The 23,600-nt window shown below is 38.2% G+C and overlaps 1 protein-coding gene and 1 long non-coding RNA gene across 9 annotated transcripts in view; one reads left to right on the forward strand and one right to left on the reverse strand.

Annotated features, from left to right (window-relative positions):
- Positions 1–8,259, reverse strand: part of ARID4A (AT-rich interaction domain 4A) — a 58,643-nt gene extending 50,384 nt beyond the window's left edge. The window contains exons 1-5 of one of the 6 annotated variants that reach the window (XM_019923431.2): positions 8,109–8,259; positions 6,968–7,024; positions 4,853–4,963; positions 2,726–2,791; positions 1,613–1,703 (exon numbers count right to left, since the gene is read on the reverse strand). In XM_019923431.2, coding sequence (XP_019778990.1) covers positions 1,613–1,703; positions 2,726–2,791; positions 4,853–4,963; positions 6,968–6,973 — 274 coding nt within the window. In that variant the 5' untranslated portion in view covers positions 6,974–7,024; positions 8,109–8,259. Of the gene's footprint in view, positions 1–1,612; positions 1,704–2,725; positions 2,792–4,852; positions 4,964–5,876; positions 5,988–6,967; positions 7,601–8,108 lie in introns of those variants that run through there. The other 5 variants (XM_073800423.1, XM_019923427.2, XM_073800424.1 and 2 more) reach the window with 5 other exon arrangements.
- A 400-nt stretch (positions 8,260–8,659) lies between these two features.
- On the forward strand, positions 8,660–23,327 carry LOC109548014 (uncharacterized). 3 transcript variants are annotated; one of them, XR_012329966.1, is made up of 5 exons: positions 8,660–8,851; positions 9,917–9,969; positions 19,460–19,522; positions 19,828–20,608; positions 23,121–23,327. It is a non-coding gene; the product is annotated as an uncharacterized lncRNA (long non-coding RNA). The 3 variants fall into 3 exon arrangements; XR_002174000.3 differs by lacking the exon at positions 19,828–20,608 and having other exon boundaries at positions 8,667–8,950; XR_002173997.3 differs by lacking the exon at positions 19,828–20,608 and having other exon boundaries at positions 8,669–8,851.
- The last annotated feature ends 273 nt before the right edge of the window (positions 23,328–23,600 follow it).

A 23,600-nucleotide genomic window follows, 5' to 3' on the forward strand; every position in this document is an offset into this window, starting at 1 on the left:
GAATGTAACCTTGATATTGGACACCAAACAGGATGCATGTTAGTATTCAAACATGCATCATATTATTTCCCATGAGTCTGCACACATCAACTCCTGTAATTTTTACCACTGCTTTGTTTAATATAGCAAAATTGTATCCACTTAAAATCTAACAGTTAAGTTTAAGCTTAGTTTTTAAATCTCTAACAACTATCAACAGTTACAATTAAGCCTCCTAAAAATATATAGTTCAGGGCTTCCCTGGTGGCGCAGTGGTTGAGAGTCCGCCTGCCGATGCAGGGGACAGGGGTTCGTGCCCCGGTCTGGGAAGATCCCACATGCTGCGGAGTGGCTGGGCCCGTGAGCCATGGCCGCTGAGCCTGCGCGTCCCGAGCCTGTGCTCCGCAACGGGAGAGACCACAACAGTGAGAGGCCCGCGTACCGCAAAAAAAAAAAAAAAAAAAATATATATATATATATATATATATGTATAGTTCAGAATAATAGCACTATTGTGAACCAACACCAACTTGTAGGAGGTCTAAGAATAAAAATGGTTAGAAAATATTAGGTACATACAGCACATTGCTACTACTAATAGAAGCCACAGAGTAAGACACAGGAAGTACAATTTTCAACCAAAGCGTGTTCTTCACAGCTTTGAGCATCAACTACAGATGAATGATGTTTACCCAAAGCAACAAATCAAGTAAACTAAAAATAAACCTAAAGGGTCATTTCTTTACCTTCTGCAAGGAAACCACAACACTATAATTATATCTTTTATACCAAGACATAAATGTAAAAACCAAATAATGCTATAGATGTTCAGTGTAAAGCCAACGATTGGATGTTATCCACAGGACTGTGTAGTCTGAAAGTAATGAGAGGAGACTTGGAAATCTTAATTATTGCTATTCTCATCAACATAATGACAGCAACAATATAGGTACTACATTTAGGTTTTCATTTACATGCACTGTGACACTTGTTGCTACTCACTACAGTAAAGTTTTTTAAAGCCAGTATAAGCTTATGCATGAAATGTTAAGAATGAATTCACATTAGCAGCATATATATCTTTCGTGAAAGGTGTTACTAAGAGAGTCCTGACTGCACTGAAAATCAAAAATTAAGCTATGATCACCTAGGCTTGAATCTACTCTGGCCCAAATTTTTTTAGTCTGTAAATTCTGTGGTAATATCTATAGCACCCTTATATAGAATAGGCAGCAATACAAAAAAAGACTGCAACTATGCAATTTTAATTGTAATTCCAGAAAAAGTTTAAAAGTCTGATGACTTACAATACTAAGTTGTATTGACTTTTCTAACGCAAGAAAAATAACCATATAATTTAACTTTCTTGAAGGGAAATATCAAGATAACCTAAAAAAGAAGTACATTCTTGGATGAAATAGCCATAAGTGGCCAAGTTACTATAAAGAGATAATTGGTTTTTTTTTTTACCATCAGGGTGTCATTAAAATTTTAGCTGTCTATATCAAGTAAATTGACAGGAAAGAATACATATTTCTCTGCCAAGGTAATGATTCAATGAATTTACAAAACAGAGAGATAGATATGAAACCCGCAAATTAAATCCTCTATATTAAATTACCTAACTACCTACCCACAGTATACCAACTAGCATCTGTCAACTTGCTGATAACAGCTTCCTGAAAGGATCCATCAGATGTCCTTGTTTCAACAATGGCTCCAACCTAAAACAAAAAATCGAAATTTCATCACCAAATTTAAACAAACAAACCAAATCACTCGTACCAACTATATGACCTGGGTTAAAAAAATATATCTATTTATGATAATTATACCTTACATTGGCTTAGATCTTTATCATTTATAGTGTTCATACATTTACCATGCAATTCAAGTCTCAAAATGCTTAGGCTTAAGTAAGATAGCTATTATTACCCCTATTTTACGTGTTGGAAATTGTGGTTTAGGAAGACAGAATAATTTGCAAAGAGTCCAGGATGAGAACCCAGTCTTTTAAGTCTCATTTCAGAGCTTTTTTTTACTACATGATACTGCCTTCAAGAAAATTGTGGAATGTAAGAACCAAAACACCATAGGACAGCAAAAACAGCTTCAATTTTCTTTCATGTAAATATTGAATATTGGATTCAGCATTTGTATTTAAGGGACCTTTTAGATAAAGGTTCACCTGGAGAGAGAGGGATGGACCAGTTGACCTTCTTTCAGCTTCCAGACCTTTGTATATCAGATATTAACCGAAGTGGTACTCTGACATAATGAAGATTTATAACATAAACAAATGGCCAGAAATGGATGGAAAACATAATGTAGGTATTCATTAAATTGAACTATTAAGTCAACATAGTTTACTTGGTAAGTTAGAAAAACAGAAGATTCAGACTTATGATACTGGTATATTACACTTATCAAGCTAAACACCTGTGGCAACAATATGAAAAACAAAATGTAGTATTCAGTCCAAGAATTCAAAACAAAAGGTAGCTGAAACTCATGTCCACATATATTAAATTATCCTTCTGTAAGATGTTTAACATTCTTTAACTAAGGATACAGCCATTGTAATATTGTAATTTATACTAACTCTACAACACCTTATTTGTAATTTTGTTTTCTGATTAACATTTTTTAACATTTTAAAAGTGTATCTACAAATATAAAATCCAATAAATCACTGTATGAATTTACGATTCATCATTTCAGATTGTAAACTGTACAAAATACGTACTCTTAAAGGACCTTTTACTTGGTCATCTTGCACCAATTGTGTAGTATTATCCTGTTTCAGGAGTACCTAAAAAACATTTTTGCACAATAGTTTGCATGTTACTTTTAAAACAGTACATTTATGGTAATACTGTAACAAAAATGTCTTTATACTTTCTTAGCATCCTGGAGTTACCTCTGGTATAATACTTATTCCATTGTATTTACATTTATTGTCTCTCTCACTAACTGTGAGCTCCTTGAGGGCTGGAGTCCTCCTTCTCACTATATCTCCAGCAGTTAGCAAGTGTCAATACATATTACAGGCACTTAATAAATGTTTGCTGAATTGACTATAGAAGGTTTATAATCTGTAGTGATTATTGTAAAACCTTAAAATGGCCTTCATTGCTTTTTATCAACTAGTCATAAAGGTTCCGTCGCCAAGTATATTTAAAAAAAAACAGCATCAAACTTTATTGCCTACATGTAAGGTAAACAAATTAAAACCAGAAGTCTTCTGGTCCTTTATAAAGTAAACCTAAATAATAATCTGATATGCAATTCAGTCACAAATAAGTGCTCCCTTCTACTACAGATCCTCCCACATATATAAGGTAACCTGCTCTATTAAGAGAGAGGGAGAATGGGAGAGGGAGACGGAAAGGAAGCATGTACCCAAATAAGGGGAAACTTCAAATTCTAGGTAATTTATGTATAAGACCTCCCCAGACAATCACTGTATTGATTTTAAATTAAATAAATTAATCTACAAAGAGCCACAATACTAACAAAAAGTTAAAATTCTCAAAGAATTCCAAGTAAATATTTAGTAAGGAAATCCTGTATAGCTGACATAGTAAAAAGGCTATATGAAACAAGGAAGAAATGAATGTCAAATGATATCCTAAGAATACTCGAAGAAAAGTTTCACCAGCAGATGGAAATTTAAACAGAAAGTTTATAATAATCATAGATAAATCTATTTGTCTACCACACAAATCACACTCCTCTAGTTTAATGGTTCTCAAACTTCAACATGCATCAGAAACACTTGAAGGGCTTGTTATAACACAATCATAGGACCCCATCCTCAGTGTTTCTGACTCAGTTTGTCTGGGGTGGGGGCCTGAGAATTTGCATTTTAAACCAGTTCTCAGGTGAGACTGATGCTGCTGGTCCTGGGTCCACTGTTCACTTATTCATTCAACACATTCTGAGCGCCCCCTGTTTATAAGGCACTGCTCTAGGTATTGTGAACAGAACAAAGCAAACATTTCCTCCTTCCAGGGTGCTTAATTTTTGTAGGAAAGGATCACATATGTAAGTGAAAAGCAAATTGCAAAACTGAAAGTACAGAATGATCCAATGATAATAATAACATCAACACTGTTACTGAAAGGCACAGCACAAAATTTGGTAGAACACATAAAGGCTCTTTGGAGTAATATTACAGAGGACCTCCATGAACTTCATTATACAGTTCCACAATGTTAAAAAGTTTATAATAAGCATGGATTACCTTTGTAGTCTAAGTAACTAAGATTATTAAAAGCATTTATATAGAAAAATTACTAGGAGTAAACACAAAATGATAATAGTAGGATTTCTGAGGTCAACTATGGCTTTTAATCCTTCAGTACTTTTCTGTACTTCCAAATATTGTACAGCAATCAATAACTTTTTTTATGGTCACAAAAGCATCTTAAAATTATCTTAGGATAAAATTCTTAAGTCATTTTTATCGCTGTCTTGAAATGATAATTCCCACTGTTTTGTTTTTAGTAATCTATTGTTTTTTCTAATCACTTGAAATCATCGCTACCTGAATAATATGAAAGGAGAGAAAATAGATTATAGCCTAAGTAAGCATGCTACCGCAAACAGGAAAGATCCAAATGATGGGAAGTATCATGAGTATGGTATTTCATGGAAGCACTTGGAATAATTTCTCATCTTGAGTTCTTTATTTCCCAATTCTTAATGTGCTTTTCCTATAGTTTTGTATATAACAGTGCTTTCACATAGTAATGATTCACGAAGTGAAGTAATAGTTCAGTAAATAAAATGTTGATTTGTAGTCTCCGAATTCCATCCCTAACTCTCTTCAATCGAGTTAATAAAGCTGTTCCATTAAAAAAAAAATTACCTTAACTTTTACCAGCCTTTTCACAGTCTTAATTTTTGCCTCACAGAAGGCACCTCGGTACTTGGCACTGACATCAGTTCCCACTGTCAGGTAGGCAGGCTCATCCGCCGCCTGATGAAAGGAACATACAATATGAATGTCACTACTATTTTCCCCTACTCCAACCCCAAGTCCCATCAAAAGGTTCTGTATTTCAAGTAATAAGAACATTAACATTATTTGCTTATTAGTATCATTGATAATTTGAAAAATATCCCTAAAGCACTTTATTAGCAATCCTTTACTTTATAAACTATATCGCGAAAACATAAAACAATTTAAATTGTAACTAGAAAGTATCAGTAGGAAATATAATGTTTTTTCATTCAGATACAAAATGATTCAACAATTTTATAATATATTTAAGAAATGAAAAAATTTAAAAATCCAGAAAAGGTATATTTATTTTAAGTGTCTCATAAAACTTTAAGTTAGTCAGTTATGGCCTCTTGAAATTTTGTTTTCAAATTAAAAGAAATATTGCTATTAAAATTAACACTAACAAATACATAATTAAATGTGTTTTGTTTTGTTTTGTTTGCGGTACGCGGGCCTCTCACTGTTCTGGCCTCTCCCGTTGCGGAGCACAGGCTCTGGACACGCAGGCCCAGCGGCCATGGCTCACAGGCCCAGCCGCTCTGCGGCATGTGGGATCTTCTCCCAGACCAGGGCATGAACCCGCGTCCCCTGCATTGGCAGGCGGACTCTCAACCACTGCACCACCAGGGAAGCCCAAATGTTTATTAATATAGCTACATAAAGGCAACTGTTTTTGGATACATAATAACTGTACAGACAATAAATGAAGCCTTTTGATAAGGAGAGCATTTAGAAAAATCATTGGCTAAAAGCTGCATTTTAAAGCTTTAAATCTAAATTAACTGATGAATGCAGAGATGTGAACTGAGGGTAGCTGTACCTAGTTTATCAATATTAATCTTCTTGGTATATTTAAAAAAAAAAAGTTTCACAAAGAAATACCTACTTTTAGCAAATGTCCGTGATCAGAATGATACATGGAAAGATGTGAGAAATTTCACTCCACCATTCATTTTAATCTTGACAGTAACAGAATGACTGCTATCTCAATCTGTCATTTTAAGAATATTTTCCAAAAGTTAAGTGTATTCATAAAAGCTCAACTCAACAATGCTAAGTGCAAAGGTGACAGTGTACACTTTAGAGAAATACTTTCAAGTAGAAAATGATTTTTCATTAAGTTTTCCCAACTAACATTAAAGAAGGTACACTGTCATTTCAAGGAGATAAGAAAGCAAGAGGAAGTTTGGGAAAATCCTGTATTTCAGAGCTTAATACACTGAAAGAGTAAATGAGTAAGGAATCAAGTTTAAAGTTAGTGCATTTACGAATAACGCAAATTGAAAAGAAATACTTTTTGCAAATAAATATCTGACCTGAAACATTCAATGCCACGGAACTGCAGGATGTTATACCTTCCTTTCCCTTTAAACATCACATACGATGTTTGCAATATTTGTTGTCTTCAGAAGAATTTTTTTTAGGTTGGATATACATTTAAAATATTTACTGAACTAAAATTAAGTATTATTAGTTATAATAATAATATATAATAATACTTAGTTTTAGTTCACCTTCAAATATTTTACCCACAAAATTTCACGTTATCCCCAGAAGAAATGGTATCTCCCTTACACAATCCACACATTCCTTCCTTAGAAAATCGCATTGGCACTGGAGAAGGAAAAAAAAAAAAAAATCAAAAAATCCCCCAAAGAACCAAAGCAGGACAAAAGCTTTACTTCTGCAAAGGTCGCTGCCAACACAGGAAGTGTTTAAAAATACTAGCCCAATGGACAACAATGGAAAGGCTGCAGCAGCCTTTCCAAAGTGCTAACTGCTTCGGAGAGGGGCCCAACTGACCGCATTTAGACACAATGATCATCTCTCACCCATTCAACACGTCCTCATTTTCAGAAAGCGCTGCTCAGCAGACGAATCAATTTTGAGTAGCAAAAAAATGACATTCCATAGCACTGGCCTCACGACAGTCAGTGTCCAGGGCACGAGGTTCCGAGCAGCGTCGACTCTACTTACCTTCATTTTCACTGGTGATCTGTGGGGTTCCAGCTCAACGAGCTATCTTCTCCGTCGCTGGAACCAAGGGGAGGGGAAAGACAGGCACAGAATCAGTCAACGAGGGGAGCGACCCAGGGAAAGAAAGTAAACAAATGCCAGCGGGGAGGGGCAGAACCCTCACCAGGGAAGGGATAAGATCCCCTCCGAGGGCAGCCAGGACGCAGGAGCCGAGGGGGTGGCAAGAACCCCACGGGCGCCAAAGGGCAGTGGGTTCCGCCGCGGAGTTCGCCAGCGGCCCACCGCGCCCCCGCCTCGCTCGCCACTTTGACCCGGAATGCTCAACTCAGAGCCCCAGGACGGGTCGCTCTGGAGAAGGGCAGGGCGCCGTTTGGGCTTCCCCGGGCCCCCCACAGGCGCGGTCGCCGAGCTCAGCCGCCCCCCGGATACCCCGACTTCGGCCCGCGCCCCGCCTCCGCCGATCGGCCCCCTCCGCCCGCCCCGGGCCCGCGGTGGCGGCAGCGGAGTGTCACGGCGCCATTGCTCTCCTTCCTTTCCTCTGCACCATATCAGAAAGGAGAAGCACTTCTTCACCCGAAGGGGCAGGGGCCGTGGCCTTCAGCCCCGAGGCGCGCGAGGGAGGGAAGACCCGCGAGGGGAAGAAGGCTGGGGGGGCGGAGAGAAGGAGGGGAGGTGGCCCGGACAGGGTGTGGGAGGGGAGGGGAGCCGCACAGCGGCAGCCGCCGCCTCCTCCCCGCGCCCGCCTCAACTTTTTGTACAACCCAGAGCAGTACCAGCCCCCAGTCCCTCGGGTCCAACCACGGACTCCACGGGGGAGGACGCACTGGGGAGTTGGGGGCCGGCTGCCCCAAGCAGCCCGCTCCTCGCCTCGCGGAAGCAAACTTAGCGGCGCGGCCAGCCCACAGCCATTTTCCCGGGGAACCCGGGGAAGCGGCCGACGAGGCAGCTGCGGCGGCTGTTCCCGCAGTTGCTGCCGCTGCTCCACGACTTGCCCCTTCCCCTGCGCTCGCCACCCCGCTTGCCAAGCATCCCCCTCCCCACCTCCAAAGCTTCCAACTGCACCGGGACCCCAGGCAGCAGCACCAGCTGCTAGTGCCGCTTCTTCCATTCAGTATCCCCCGCTTCTCTTCTCCCCACCTACCAACTGCCGGTGAAGTGCGCGCTGTCAGCCCCCGAGTCCTCCGCCCCACTGACCCCCGTGGGCCCCAGTCCGGGCAGCACCACTCCCGGCCGCGGCGGCAGTTCCTGCGCCCCGTTCCCCACTCGCCCGATTTACTGCCACAATCCACCAAATAACAAGCTGTTGAGCAGACTCGCTTCTACACGAACTCCTATTGGCTGCTCATGACGCCGAAGAGTTTCGGATTGGAGCTCGCTACCTGCCGTCCTCATTGGATGTAGCTCTGAAACTTCACGGATTGGTGCGAAAAACAGCAGGTAGGACATCTGCCACTTATGATTGGCTGCCTCCGAAGACTAACGTTACTGGAGAATCAGGTATTGAGTAAGCAAGTCCTGAAAAATGATTGGTAAAGACGACTCCGGATGTACTTAACTGAGCACTGATTGGTCAATTGAGGGGTCAGGAAGAGCAGTTCGGCACGAGGATTGGCGGTGGGGTGTCCCATGGAAACCGAACCCGGAGCTGTGGCCAGGACTTGCACGGGGGCGGGGCAGGGTCTTTCCAAAGCGCCTGCGCTGAACCAGTTTCTCGGCGCCATTTTGTCTGGGCAGCGGTGGCTGCAGGTCTACCGTATTTTATGTTTCTGGCGAGACGAGAGCGGAATCTTTATCCCGTGGATTCATTTAACTGTGGCAACCATCCACCGTTCCCTCCAGGACAGCACCTAGTGAAGATCGGAAGAGTAGCGATCTGTCAGAAAGGTCAGTTGGAAGCGGTAGTTGTCCGGTGGACTGGGGGATGGCGCAGCTCTAGCGGCACCGGCACCGGAAGTGAGGGGGCCGCTCGGCAGCCATAGCAGAGTAAGTTCTCCCTGCGGCTGGGTGGGGAGCTGGGGGCGGGCTGAGAGGGGGCGAGGCTTCTCTCGCGGCTCTAGAGAAAGAGGCGGAGGGGACGTGCACGTCTCTTTTCTCCGGGCTGATCCTTTGGACTCCTCTCGGACTGAGTGTGAGAGATGTTCGGGATGCCGCTCCTCTCAGAGCAGTGCTTCCTCCCTTTGGAAGTGGATTTCGGCAGCTTGTCACGTTCTGGGACCAAGGCCACCGGCTGTGTGCTCCTCCTTAGTTAAGACAGGGAGGGCAGGGTTTTGAGGCAAACCGGTCCTGCGTGGGGAGGGGTTTCCGCGTGCTGGTCACGCGTTTAAGCAGTGAGGAAAATGAAGGAAACGCTGGGCTTGGGGTGCTGAGGAATTCCCTAGCTAGCACAGACGCTGCCGCTCTGGCCTTAGACAAGTAGCTGTGCCATGCTGCACGAGGCTTAGGCTGCTTTTTGAAAGGAGCGAGCAGTGGTTTTGCAGGGACGGGACACACCTTAGATAAAAATACAAGGGCCTCCCCGATAGGATTTTGTTCAGGGTAGCCATTGATCTCGTTCCATTAGCACGATCTTGTGTTCTGTTAAAGAAAACAAAACCACATTTGAAATGGTGGAAATAGAGTATTGATTGGCAAGTTGTTTTAAAGCATGAAATAATTAAAAAAATGGAAAATATCGATGGTAATCCACGTTGACTAAACTTACTCGTTAAGAGGACATGTTAACTAAGGCTGCATCGATTTTTCATTCGTAACAGTGATTTTTTCAGAATTGTTAAGAAAATGAAATGCATGTTAGTATTTCTGCTGAGTGACCTAGTCACACTGATCTGAATAGCTGCTTAAAATTATCCTCATAATACTTCTGTTTTGAACCCTATTGCTGTATTGGTGGGGCTCCAGACTAGAAAATGATCGAGTGATTTAATGATTTGTTGGGGTTTTTTTTGGCAGTTGGTCTGAAGAAAAGGACAGTTAAGTGACAAACATCCGGAAGTATTACTGAGGTGAGTTCTAATGTCTGTAAAAATCTTTAGAATTAGGGAGACCAGTAAGTAGAGCCATAAATAGCAACATGGAAGAATGGTAGTTGAAAAGTCTTTGTTTGGTCAAGGGTTCAAATGAGTCTGTGATTAGCTTCCTGATATGATACTTTAGAATGAAGTCTCAAAATTAGGACATACTTAAGAATTTGTTTACCCATTTCTAGATTTTTAAGTACTTAATATTTTTATCAAGGAATAATGTGGACATTTTCATGATTTTTTACTCAATATTTAAAAATTTGGCATGTAGAAAAGATATTTCAGTAAGAGTTTAGAAGTTAAGCAATTTTTTTTCTTAAGGAAATTATAGGACATGTAAATACTACTTAACTTCCCGGGTCGGAGCGGGTGGGTAATCACCTATAATTCCACTACCTGACTTAAAACGGTTATTATCTGATCCAAATAATGTATGTCAGTGGGCATTTGGAAATTACCAAAAAGCCAAAAGAAGAAAACAAAATCTCTTGTATCACCACCACCAAAAGGTGATTGCAGTTTGTACTGTACCTATGTGTTATTCAGAGGGGTTTCTCTTTCGCTGGTTTTGTTTTACAAAATAGAGATCATTCTAGTCATGCTCATTTTGTCACTCAGGTTTTTTTCCTTTTTGGAAAATATTGGGAACATGCTGCACGTTTTTCATGGCTGCATAGTGTCCTGTAGGATAGATGTACTGTATTTTATGTAACCAGATCTCTTAATTTTTATAATGGCAGTAATATGTCTGAATATCCTTGTGCATGTTTTACAAAAGATTTTCTCTGAGAACTGACATCTATGCCTAAAATTTCTAGGCATCTTGATATTCCCTCACATGCCTGATTATTTCTCTAGAATAAATTTCTATAAGTGGAAATACAAGGCCAAAGAGATTATACCATGCTTCATCAGAAAGCTTTTGCTCTTTTTTTGTTATCCTTTTTCCTTTTATTACTCTCCTCCTCCCCAATCCCCATTTTAAAAATTTAATTTAGCTTTATTTTTGAGCTTTTTCTCCTGGGTCTCTGTTTATTTAGGTAAAATTATCAGTCTTTCAAGTCACACATATAGTAAAATAAACTTGAGAATTTTTTGGACCTTAAGAGTAATTTCTTAAAATTAATTTATTTTTTGCTCTAGAATAGTTAGGCGTTTGTACAGTGAAACATTTTGCTATGCAGAAGTGACACTTAGAGGATACTAAAAACAAATTGTTTTTTATGGTAGAGTTAGTTGAGTTTAACTATTGTTTCCTTGTAGGCTGGCTTAAAGTTTTCCATCTTTCTGTGCATTCTCAAGGTGCTTTTGTACTGTCATAGGACCCTTTACATGCCTCTCTCATCACATTTACTTTGCATTTGTTTGGCTCTTCCCCAGTTTGAGACTTTACTCCCAGAGGGTTGCAATTGCTGTTTTAATCACTCTTATGTTTCCTTACCTGATACATGGTATGTGCTCTGTCACTGTTTCTTATGAATCGTTATGTACTTTCATATACAAAATATGTGAAGTAAGCTAACATGTTTTCTTTAACAGCAGTTCTCTTTTGAAAATTCATGATATTCCACAAATGCTGTCTTAACTTTGAAATTTTTTTTAATGTTCCAAATACTTGATTTAATACTGAGTTGATTTCTTTCTTTTTTTTTTTGAAGGGAGCAAACTTTTTTTTTTTTATTTTGGCTGCATTGGGTCTTCGTTGCTGCACGCAGGCTTTCTAGTTGCGGCGAGCAGGGGCCACTCTTCATTGCAGTGCGCGGGCTTCTCATTGCGGTGGCTTCTCTTGTTGCGGAGCGTGGGCTCTATGCTCAAGGGCTTCAGTAGTGGTAGCACGAGGGCTCCAGAGCACAGACTCAGTAGTTGTGGAACACGGGCTCAGTTGCTTCATAGCGTGTGGGATCCCCTCAGACCAGGGATTGAACCCGTGTCCCCTGCCTTGGCAGGCAGACTCTTCAACAACTGCTCCACCAGGGAAGTCCCAGAACTGATTTGATTTCTAATTGCTAATAATAATGTAGGTTTAGAGAACTCATTGAGAATAGTTATTCTTGACTTTTTTCCTCAATTCTTTTTTTTTTTTTTAAAGATTTTATGATACCTTAGCGGAAGGCAACTATAGATGAATATTAATTGAACACTCAAATCATCTCTTAGGAATAAATGAATGAAAATTAATTTTGATAAAATTGATTTTTGTAACCTATTTTAATGAGCCCAAACTAGTAGAATAATGTTTCTACAAAATCAAAATGGTCAAATTTTTAATAATGTTTTTATGAAAAAAAGCTATTTTGAAAGCAGAATGTTTTATTTATTTGGTCAAGAATTCAAATGAGGGCATGAAGTTAGCTTCCCATCATGGTATCTTAGACTGAAATCTCGAAATTAGAACATCCCTATGAATTTTTTTTTTACCCATTCATATGGTTCCCATTTCTGGATTTTTAATCACAGAACACTGTGAACATTTTCATGATTTTTTTTTTCTTTAACCCATGGTAAAATACTTGACATATAAAGATCTCATCAGGAAAAGTGTTTAGAAGTGAAGCAAAACAGTCTGTTCTGAGTGTGTGGGCTATATAACATACTCAAAACTTTAAAAAGTCTTTGTCTTCTAGAGGAAGCCTCGCTTTGTGGAATAATGAAGGAAAGTGTTCCAGTTTTTAAATGACTTGGATCTGCTCTCTGTTGAAATTGTAATTCTGGTATGCAGTTTTACTTAACTATTCTTTAGTAATCGAGATGGGCCATGTTGCCTTTACATGTATATCTCTTTTTAAAAATGATAGAATTTGTTCCACTGTACAGTTATTCCTGTAACTGTCTGTGTATGTTGAAAAGCAGAACAGATTGTTGTGTTGAATGTAGCTGCTTTCCTAATGGTTTTGTTATTTTTTGGAAAGTTACTAAATTTGCTTATTTGCAACCAAAGCAACCTTTGTAATCTCTGTATGGTCTTTTGCCCTAGTAGATGTCACTGCTTATTTTATGGCCACATGGAGTCATAGATAACTGGTTTTCCTTCATATATAATGCAAACAAGAGCATTATTTTAGGATTTGGTAGATTACCTAGTGGCATTCCTACTAGGATCTGTCCTCAGAAGCTTACTGTCAATAAAAAGAAAACCATAATTAAACATGTGGGTGTTAATATAGTTATTTCAAAAGATTCCATCAATTTAGATTGGTTTAACTTTTTAAAGATTTAAATCATGGCACACGAGAAAAATAGATTTGTCAAAGTTCAGTGTACAATTGGATCTAATTGTTTTAAAAAACAAATTGTTTTATAATACAGAACAGAAAGAAATTTAGCCATGATTGAAGGCTTTTCAAGGTTAATGATATGTAATATGTAAAATTAGAAGAAAGGAAGTCATTCTAAGTGGATGTAGCTTGTGAGCAAGGATGCAGTTATTTGGGTTGGCCAAAAAGTTTGTTCGGTTAGTGAATACATTATTCAATAAAATTCTTGGTGAAAATGAAAAATGTGTCTTTTATAGTTACTTAAAACTGAAGGAACTTCTTGGCCAACCCAATATATAAGAAAAGCTATGTTTGGGACAGTAAGTGAACCAGTTTGGAGAGGATGACTGATTAAAGATTACATTGGGAAAGTTGTGTGAAGCCAGCTTGTCGAGGTTTCTAGAATTAGCTGCACATCAGAATTATGTAGAGTGCTTGTCTTTTATAGGTTTGGGAACTTCCAGAGGGCCTTGAAAGGTGGGATATGAGCAGAAAATGAAGGTTATTTTTTGTTTTGTTTTCAAATTTTACAAATCAAAATGGAATTAAACAAACAAACAAAAACTTACTTCTAATCCCACCCTACCATTGGATTTTTAAAATTTTCTTTTTCCTTGTCTGTATGCATATTCTTTCTTTAGACTCAGAGAAATTTTTATTTTTCTTTGTTACTTAACGTTGTAATAGGCATTCAATGTGACTGCATGGTCTCCACAGTAATTTTTTTTTAATTAATTTATTTATTTTTGGCTGCATTCGGTCTTCATTGCTGTACGTGGGCTCTCTAGTTGCGGCGAGCGGGGGCTACTCAGTGTTGTGGTGCATGGGCTTCTCATTGCAGTGGCTTTTCTTGTTGCGGAGCATGGGCTCTAGGCACGTGGGCTTCAGTAGTTGTGGCTCGTGGGCTCTAGAGCGCAGGCTCCGCAGTTGTGGCGCACGGGCTTAGTTGCTCCACGGCATGTGAGATCTTCCCAGCCCAGAGCTTGAACCCATGTTCCCTGCATCGGCAGGCGGATTCTTAACCACTGCGCCACCAGGGAAGTCCTCCACAGTAATTTTAATGTCTGAAAATATTCCATCAAACTCTGTTATCTCTGACTTTATTTTCCTATTGCTGGACCATTTAGGTTTCTTTCTAGTTCTTAAATATTGTGCTGTAATTATCATCTATGTACATACAGTATTTTCTGTTTTTTTGCACTGTTCTTTTAGGATTGATTTAAATGGTCATTGTATGAACATTTTTATGACTCTTTGAAATGTTGCCATGTTGTTTTCCAAAAGAGTTATAATTTACACTACCTTCCCTGTGAGTTTAGTTACCAACATTGGGTAGCCTGTAATTATAACTTTTGCTAAGTTACTAGGTACAAAATATGTTGAGCTCTCTTTTTCTCTGTAATATTTTTGTGAAGTGGGACCTCTTTCCATAATTTCAGTTACTGATTCTTAGTAGTAGACAAGTTGTCTATTCAAGACTTTTGTCCATTTATATATTAGAGTTTTGATATTCCTTAATTTTTTGAGCTTATTATATAATATTTAGTAGTAATTTGCTACAGATATTTTTCCATAAAGACTTCCCTTTTGATTTTCATTATTTGTGTTGAGGGTTTTTGAATAGACAAAATGTATTCCTGAACGATTACTTGGAAATAGTGTCCAGTATGACTGAAGAAGTGACACAGGAATTGGAGGTGGGGAGACAATTAAGATACTCTTGCAGTGATGTCAGCATGAGGTGAAACTAGAGTGAGTAGGGCCTGGAGGGAGGGTAAGGAAGGATAGGTGAGCAAGAGACTGTGAGAAAAAAAGAGTTGATAGCATTTGATTTCTAATTGATTATAGAGGTAAAAAGAAAGAAAACTCAAGATTTTAAAAAATGGGAAATAGATTGTGCCATTAATCAGTTTGGAAAGTCAGGAAAGGCTGCTGGTTGGTAAGGAAAGTGAAATCAGTTTTAAACATGCTAGTTAGAGCTTGAAATGTCCAGTAAGCATCTGTTCTTTCTTTTGTGAAAATGCCTATAAGGTCCCTAATTGGATTAAGGCATATGCTGGACTGTATACTGTTTTGTGTATTCCAACTTTTGTGGCTGCGTGGCGTGGCACGTGGGATCTTAGTTCCCCGACCAGGGCTCGAACCCAGGCCCTTGGCAGTGAAAGCGTGGAGTACTAACCACTGGACTGCCAGGGAGTTCCTTGTATTCTGACTTTTAATTCTATTCTTCCATTAGACTTTTTGGGGCTTTTATTAGGGTTTTCTTATTTCTGGTTTTAACTTGAAAAGTTAAAGTGGATTATTAAGTAAAATGCAGGAAAACCAGATGATTCCTGAACTAAGTTAAAGAAAGGTTAGTTTTTCATTCTTTTTTCTTCCAGTTTTATTGAGGTATTAACATATAGTAGTGTATAAGTTTGTGTACCGCGTAGTGATTTGACTTAACATCATGAAATGATGACTACAGTTTAGTGAATATCCAGGGAATTATTCAGGGATAGCAAAGAAGATACTTCAGCTTTAGAATGTGTGGGTGTGGCCAGGCTTTTTGTGGGGATGGGTGGTTTAGGGCAGATTTAATCTCTGCCTCATCTGTAAAATAGGGATAGTAATAGAACTGACCTGGTTAGGATTAGTATTAAATGAATTAATATACGTAAAGTGCTTAGAATGATTCCAGATATTATGTGGTGTTGTTAGTATGTATCGTGCTGTTTCATAATGTCTGTCATTCAAGAGTTTTAAAGAAATGTTATATTTATATACAGAAATAAAGCACCTAGACTCTTTGCCTCTCCCTTCCTGAAGGTCATATTGACCTCTCTCCAAACTTATTTCATACTTCTTCTCTTCAGGTATTATTTGCTGCAGTCACACTAAAACTATCATGGCTCCACCGCACAAGCTCTGTATTTTTCCCAGTTCTTTGTTTTTATTCATATTTTTCCCACCATCTGGATCGTTGCCCTATTGCCACATATTCAAAAGCTGCTATTTAAGTGATGCTTTCCTTGATACCTCTGCAACTATAGATAATCTGTCCGTATGAATTTCATATATTTCCTTTTATGTGATTTCTACCACTTTCTGTATTGCATTTTAGCTTTTTGTCCTCTAATATGTCCTTCACTAAGTTATGACATCTTACAGACAGAGAACTGCACCTTATTCACTTTTGTAGGTTTAGAACCTGTCACAGGCCTTGGCACTTAGTACGCACTCATTTGTGGAGTGACAGTTTATAAAAGGTATAGCAAGCTAAAAGGTGACATTTAATGGACAAATGCATGCCAGTGAAAATGTGCTTTGTCAGTTTTTGTACAAGAGGAACATCTTGCCTGATGAGTTGCTTAAAATGAGAGATCGCTTGAGGTTTAGGAATTGGGTCAGATTCCAGAATGTGTAGTGGGGGTAGATCACTCTGGGGACTATCCACAGGTCAGGAATTTTCATTAGAATGATTTCCTATTGTTTTATAAAGGCTAGTGTGTCTAATTAACCACCAGAGGGATTTTTCTTCTGACAGCTGGTTTTTCACGGATCTGCCAGCCCACCAATCTTCTCATCCTCAGTGGTCCAAATTTGTGAAAAGTTGGGCCAGTACTAAGGGTACATCTGCCAATAACAGAATCTACAAACCACGTGGCTCGATTGGTTATTGAACCCATAATCTCACTCTGTACATACATTTTTCTTTTCACAATACCGTAATGCCTCTAGGCATGAAAATAGGAGTAGGCTGAAAATAGGAACTGGGTGAGACATTTCATGAGGACACTTACTTGACCTTTAGTTACTGTAAGATTGACGGGGTCTATGCCTCTAGATTTAGAAGAAATGGAAATGTTGGGAAATGGGGAGATAAGTTAAAAAATCAGGCTCATAGTAGGCATTTTTAGAGCTAAAGCAGCAGTTATGTACTCTTAGCTCGAAAATGCTCAGAATTTTTACAATAGTTCAATGGGATGTTGATTTCAGTAAGTATCCTACTGTAGAAACACTGGATTTGAAGACCAGGTGTTCTGTGTTCTGATCATAACCCTGTTCTCATTGGTTGGGATACATTACTCTACATGAGTGTTTGCTTTTAAAGTATAAGGGACATGGGGCTAGGTATTTACAGCTCTTAATACTTAATGGTTCTAATCCAGCACCATATTTTTCTAATAAGAATTCCTAAGCATATTTCTAATATTTATGTATCCCTGAAAGGTTAAATGATACTTCTGAAAATCAGAAGTATCAGACACTGACTTGATAATTTTAGCACTTAAGGAAGTTGCTGCTATTATCAAATTGACAGAAGCTTTAATGTCCTTACCTACCTCACTGTTTTATATAACAAGTGTTCTAGTAAAACAGATATTTGAAATAATAGCTAAGGAAGGTCGTGGATTAATTTCTTTATAGTGAAGTTTCTATTCTGTGTATGTGTGTGTATTGCTCATACACACCACAGATGAAAGTACAGTGCCCTCCAGTATTTTGTCCTGTAGTTCACTCTTTTATAAAATCTGTTGTGACCCACGAATTGATTTTATGACTTACTGTGGGTCTGAACCTGCTTTTGAGGGGTAGGCAAATGGACTAGATAACAGTGCTTTACATTTGTTTGGTAGTTTTTAACATTCACTGGGCACTTTGATATACTGCTGTACCCTTAAGTGTGATAGCTTAAAAGTGAAGATACAAACTAACTGTTAACTGAAAATGCTTCTAGTTGTTTCAACAACAGTTCAGTTGGGGCTGGGGGTGGCAGCTGGAAGGAGTCATGGGGGAGGGATTCTTTTTTCCTTAGTATGTTTGCTAGTGTGTTATTGATTCTGCTAATCCTAACAGCCCATTTAAGGGTGTATATTTATATTTGTATTTATTTGTAGTTAGGATACTGTATTTATACTCAGATCCTTCGGCAAACGTAGACCAAAGATTTTCCCCAAGTATGTTCTCTCAAACGAAACCAGAAATCTTTGTTTTGTTTTGTTTTGAATCTTTGTGTTTCTTAGTTTTTATATAGTCACAAAACTCCTTTCAGTGTTTGTATAATTTTGGTGGCTTAGATCTTGGTCTGACAGGGTAGGGAGAGGGATTCTCACATGAAGTACCATAACAAAAAAAAAAAAGCCATCTTCCTGTTTCTTATTCCTCTATGTATCATGTGATATACTGTCTTTTTAAGGCCTTTAAATTGCCAAGGGAAGCTTGGTAACCAAGGCAAGTTTTTGCTGTTTTCTTCTCAAATTTGTAGTTCTGCATTTTATTACACAGTCACGAAGAACTTAGTCTGTTACCAGTAAATACTTAAGCCGCAAGACTTGCTTCTCCATCCTGCCAAGTACTTCCTGTTTTGTCAGATTTCCATGTAGGGAAAAGAATGGATTTAGAGTAGACAAGCTTGAGTTTCATGTTTAAAGCATCTCTTCTGAAATTCTTTTTGGAAGCTGTCCAAATATCTAGATTGAGGAATGGGGGTGGCACGTCATGTCTTCACATGAAGTCATCTGTCAGAAAGTTTCATTTGGCTTCATATCATGAAAGCCAGGGTTGCCGACAAGGAAGGAAAAACTTAGTTGTCAGAAATAATTACTAATGTATGACTTGCCAACATTGGTGGCTTGCCTTTTAGACTTTCCCTGTCAAACGTGTTTCAGTCTGTGAATGAATCATTGTATTGCCTCTGAAGGAAGTGTTGTTATCTGTGTTCACTTCTAGTAGACCTTTCCTCTAGAAATATGTAAGAACTGCATTCTGCCACATTTACTCCATTTTCAGTAGGGACAGGTGAAAGGTCAAATGGTGATTAGAATAGAAATGGGCTGCCTTGTGAATATTGAATATCTTTGGGGGAAAGTTTGCAGTAAAATGATGTTACTCTTTTGTTAGTAAAATAGTGAGTAAATACAACATTTATCTAAACAATGAATTATCTGTCACTTATTTTTATCCTATGAAATGAACTTCGAATTAGGTGTTAGTAGAACGTGTCAGTAGAAGATACTTTCAGTGTAAACCTGAATCCCTTGATATTGCTGGTAAGGGAATCTTGTGTTAAGGTTCTTTTGCAGTGGCAGAACTGAGCCCTTAATATAAAATTTTCTTTGGCCATATTGACCTGGCCTGTCTTAAGTCGGAGCTATTTTTCTTTCTCTTGACCTGTCAGTAAAATATAAAAGATGCTTTTTAATCTCTGAATTCATATGCATTTTCTTCTTTATCAGCTCCCTGGCTCTTTGTCCACCCTCATGTTGGAAATGGTGAGAGAACTGATGCTGAATCATAAGGTATTAGAAACCATCTATTATAAAGTTTCTATCAGATACTTCTCTTTTTATCATCTAGTTATGTGCTCCTATTTCTGAGACATGTATTTCTTTAAAAATCCAATGGAAAAAAGTTTTCCCAAGTACCCATCATGCCCTACAGCTCCATCCTCCGTTTTGCTATATATCAGAAATCTCTTTTCTTGAAACCCTTTAATAACCATTCTGTTGCTGTATTCTCATTTTAATAAGCTGTGTCCAAATCAGTGATTCTCAAATTTTAGTGTATTCATAAGCATTACATCAGTTGTTTGTTCAAAATACAGATTCCTGGGCCTCGCTTCAGATCTGGTGAATTCAGATCCATGGAGAATTCTTATGCGGGTGGTCTCTGAACAAGATGGAGAAACAGTTATCAACTTACGTGCACGCCCATCTAAATTCTGTTCTTCATATTCTTATATGGATTAGTTTTTTTACTTTGTTTCAATTATTGACATCTCAGATTTTTTCCTATTATTGTCATCCTTAGTTTTTCATCCAGTTCACTGAATTGGAGAGCTAATGCACCAGATATCCAGGGAACTGTCCAAAATTCCTTGTCAGGATTTATCTCCTCCCCTGCTCCCCCCTTCTCAGAGTACACATTTATGGTCAGTATATACATACAGGCTATGTATACTTAATAATACATGAACATGTATTTCTTTTTTTTTAATGGATATGAAATATTTTTTTTAAATTTTATTATTTCGGTTGTGCCGGGTCTTAGTTGCGGCCAGCAGGCCCCTTAGTTGTGGCATGTGAACTCTTAGTTGCAGCATGCATGTGGGATCTAGTTCCTTGACCAGGGATCAAACCCACGTCCCCTGCATTGAAAGGCAGATTCTTAACCACTGTGCCACCAGGGAAGTCCCCATGTATTTCTAATATACTTTCCTAGGGATTTTTAAATGTGTCTGTTTTTCCCACTGGGGAAAGAATTGCATATTATTTTTTTTTAATCTTTCCTGGCAGTATGATCCATTTTAGACATCTAAATTTTTGCATTGAATCTTTACTATCACTTGGTTGCTGCTGACTCTTAAACCAATCGGTCTATTAAAGGTAGGTTATCATCTTTATATGTCAGATTCTACCATATTATATCTTGAAGCCTATTGGCTTTTCCTAAAAAAATTAAAAAGTTTTAATAAATCCCATATGGATCATATAGTTCAACTTATTTAAATGACTTTTTCCTAAAATTCCACTTCATGGTTCCACATAGTAAAAATCAAAATCAAATTCCAAATCATACACTTCAAACACAGACTCAAGGTGTGTGAGTACCCTTGCTCTTCAACATCTTTATAATTACACTAGCATTTACTCTTTGAAAGAATTAATATTTATTGGCTGGAAGGATATACATAATATGGTGATTACCTCTTGCAGGGTTAGGATGGTTAAAGAAGGAACATTAGTTTTATTTGTAATATGAATTATCTGAGTCTTTCGCCCATTTTTAAATATTGGGTTGTTGAATTTTGAGAGTTCTTTATACATTCTGGACAAATATCCTTTGTCAAATATGTGATTTGCAAATATTTTGTCTAGAGTTTTTTTTCATTCTCTTAAAGGAGAGCAGAAGCTTTTAATTTTGGTGAAATTCACTGTCAGTTTTTTTCATTTATGTATCATGCTTTTGGTGTAGTATCTGAGAGCTCTTTTTTAAACCAGGGTCACAAAGGTTTTCTGTTTTCATCCAGAAGTTTTAGACTTCGAGGTACATTATTTTTTTGGTTTTTTTTTGGCGGTACACGGGCCTCTCACTGTTGTGGCCTCTCCCGTTGCGGAGCACAGGCTCCGCGCAGGCTCAGCGGCCATGGCTCACGGGCCCAGCTGCTCCGCGGCATGTAGGATCTTTCTGGACCAGGGCACGAACCCGTGTCCCCTGCATCGGCAGGCAGACTCTCAACCACTGCGCCACCAGGGAAGCCCTGAGGTACATTTTGACTTATCACTTTGAGTTAATTTTTGTATATGGTACAAGGTATGGTTTGGTGTTTGGTGTCCAGTTGTTCAAGCACCATTTGTGGAAAAACACTATCTTTGTGCATTGATTTGCCTTTGCACCTTTGTCAATTAACCATATATTTCTATTTCTAGACTCTATTCTTTTCCATTAATAATATTACATTAATTTTATAGTAAGTCTTGAAATCAGATGGCATAGGCCTTGTAACTTTTTCTCTTTTGAAATTGTTTTGGCTATTCTAATTTCTTTTCCCAAATAAATTTTAGAAATAAGCTTGTTGATTTCTTTCCACAAACACACCCCTCCCCCCCCCCCCAAAAAACCCTCTTGCAAATTTGATTGGGTCTTACATTGAATCTATAAATCAGTTTAAGGAGAACTGACAATACTGAGTCTTCTGATCAGTTTGTTTATATAGTTCACTTTCTCACCAACATTTTATAATTTTCAACACAAAATCTTGTACAAATTTAAATTTATATCTAAGTATTCCTGTTTTTGATGTCATTTTAAAAGTGGTACATAATCCTCATTTTATAGACGAGGGAATAAGTAACTTGCCCAAGGTGACACAATTATTAAGTGACAAAGCCAGTATGAAACCTACGTTAGCTTATAAACCACTATCCTGGTTTTAATTATGATGCTGGTTTTCTTATTCTGAAATTGTGGTTACAATGGTGACAGAGAAGCAGCCCCAACTTTTTTTAACAAGAAAAATCCCATTATCATGATGGTATAAAAGAATTGATTCCCCCAAAGTTTATGTTTCCTGAGCTTAGGTTTTCCAGATCTGTTCAAATCGTTTAAACCACGTTTGTCTTAATTTAGAAGCCTCTGATCAATACAGTAGTGAACCAGTGTTTTTAAATATATTGAATATCTCACCCTGTAGTTAACTAGTATGAGTTATTTTAGTTTTAAAAATACATACCTTTAGCATTTGATTACATACTGTGTGCTCACCAGTAGAGATACAAAGATGATTTCTTGAACAACTCCCAAGGGACGGTGGGGGAGGAGGAATACATTTATATAATTATAGTAAATTTTACTATAGTAAACACTGTAATAGATATATACACATGGTCAATGGTGGAACAAAAGCTTCTACTTGGTTGGGGTTAAGAGTAGGCTGCACTCTTATTTCATATTTCGGAGTTCCTTTTAAAAAAAATAGTTTGAAAACTATTAAGAGGGAAACGTGTAAAGGGCTTTGAGAGGGAGAAATCTGTCAATCATTTCAGAAGGCTTGCTTTTGTAGGTGGTGGGAGTCCTTCAGAAAGACCAGTTAAGAGGTAGCCTAGGCACAGTAAATACAATATGGATGTGGTAGAGCGCAGGAAAGTAAAAGGTTCCGCCTGGGTTTCATTTCCAAGGTGAGGAACAGCATTAGAATTGTTTTACATTAAGACTTCATTTTTTTCATTTGTGGATTTCTTCTGATTTCTTAGTAGCATTTTGATAGATTTTTTTAACGAGATATTAATTTGTAACCTTAATTTGCTTTTCAAATCTTAATTTGAAGAGTATTTTAATGTTTCAATCAGTTAAACATATTGAGGACCTACAACTTTATTTTTCTCATTTATTTTTCAGGTTCCTTTGAGAATGATAGAAATGAAAGCAAAGGGATAGTCTTATCAGATAAGTGCTTTTTTATCTGAATGTATTCGGTTTCTTCCATAAGATGGCTTTAGTAGTGCTTAGTTGTCTTTAACTTCATTTGAAACAATTTTGTTAGATTGTATTGTGATAGCTGTCATATCAGCGTCCTTTTTTAAAAAAAGCATCAAAATTGGTGAATTTTTGTGTAGCCATTTTAATATTGAAGATGGAAGGAAAAAAACAGCAGCATATTATGCTTTATTCAAGAAAGGTTAAAACACAACTGAAAAGGCAAAACATTCGTGCAGTGTATGGAAAAGGTGCCGTGACTGAACGTGTCAAAAGTGGTTTGCAAAGTTTTGTGGTAGAGATTTCTGACTGGACGATGCTCCATGGTCGGGGAGACCAGTTCAAGTTGATAGCAGTCAGATCGAGACGTAAATTTCAGAACAGTCAACGTTATACCACGCA

The sequence above is a fragment of the Tursiops truncatus genome, chromosome 2, assembly GCF_011762595.2.
Source record: "Tursiops truncatus isolate mTurTru1 chromosome 2, mTurTru1.mat.Y, whole genome shotgun sequence".
NCBI lineage: Eukaryota > Metazoa > Chordata > Mammalia > Artiodactyla > Delphinidae > Tursiops > Tursiops truncatus.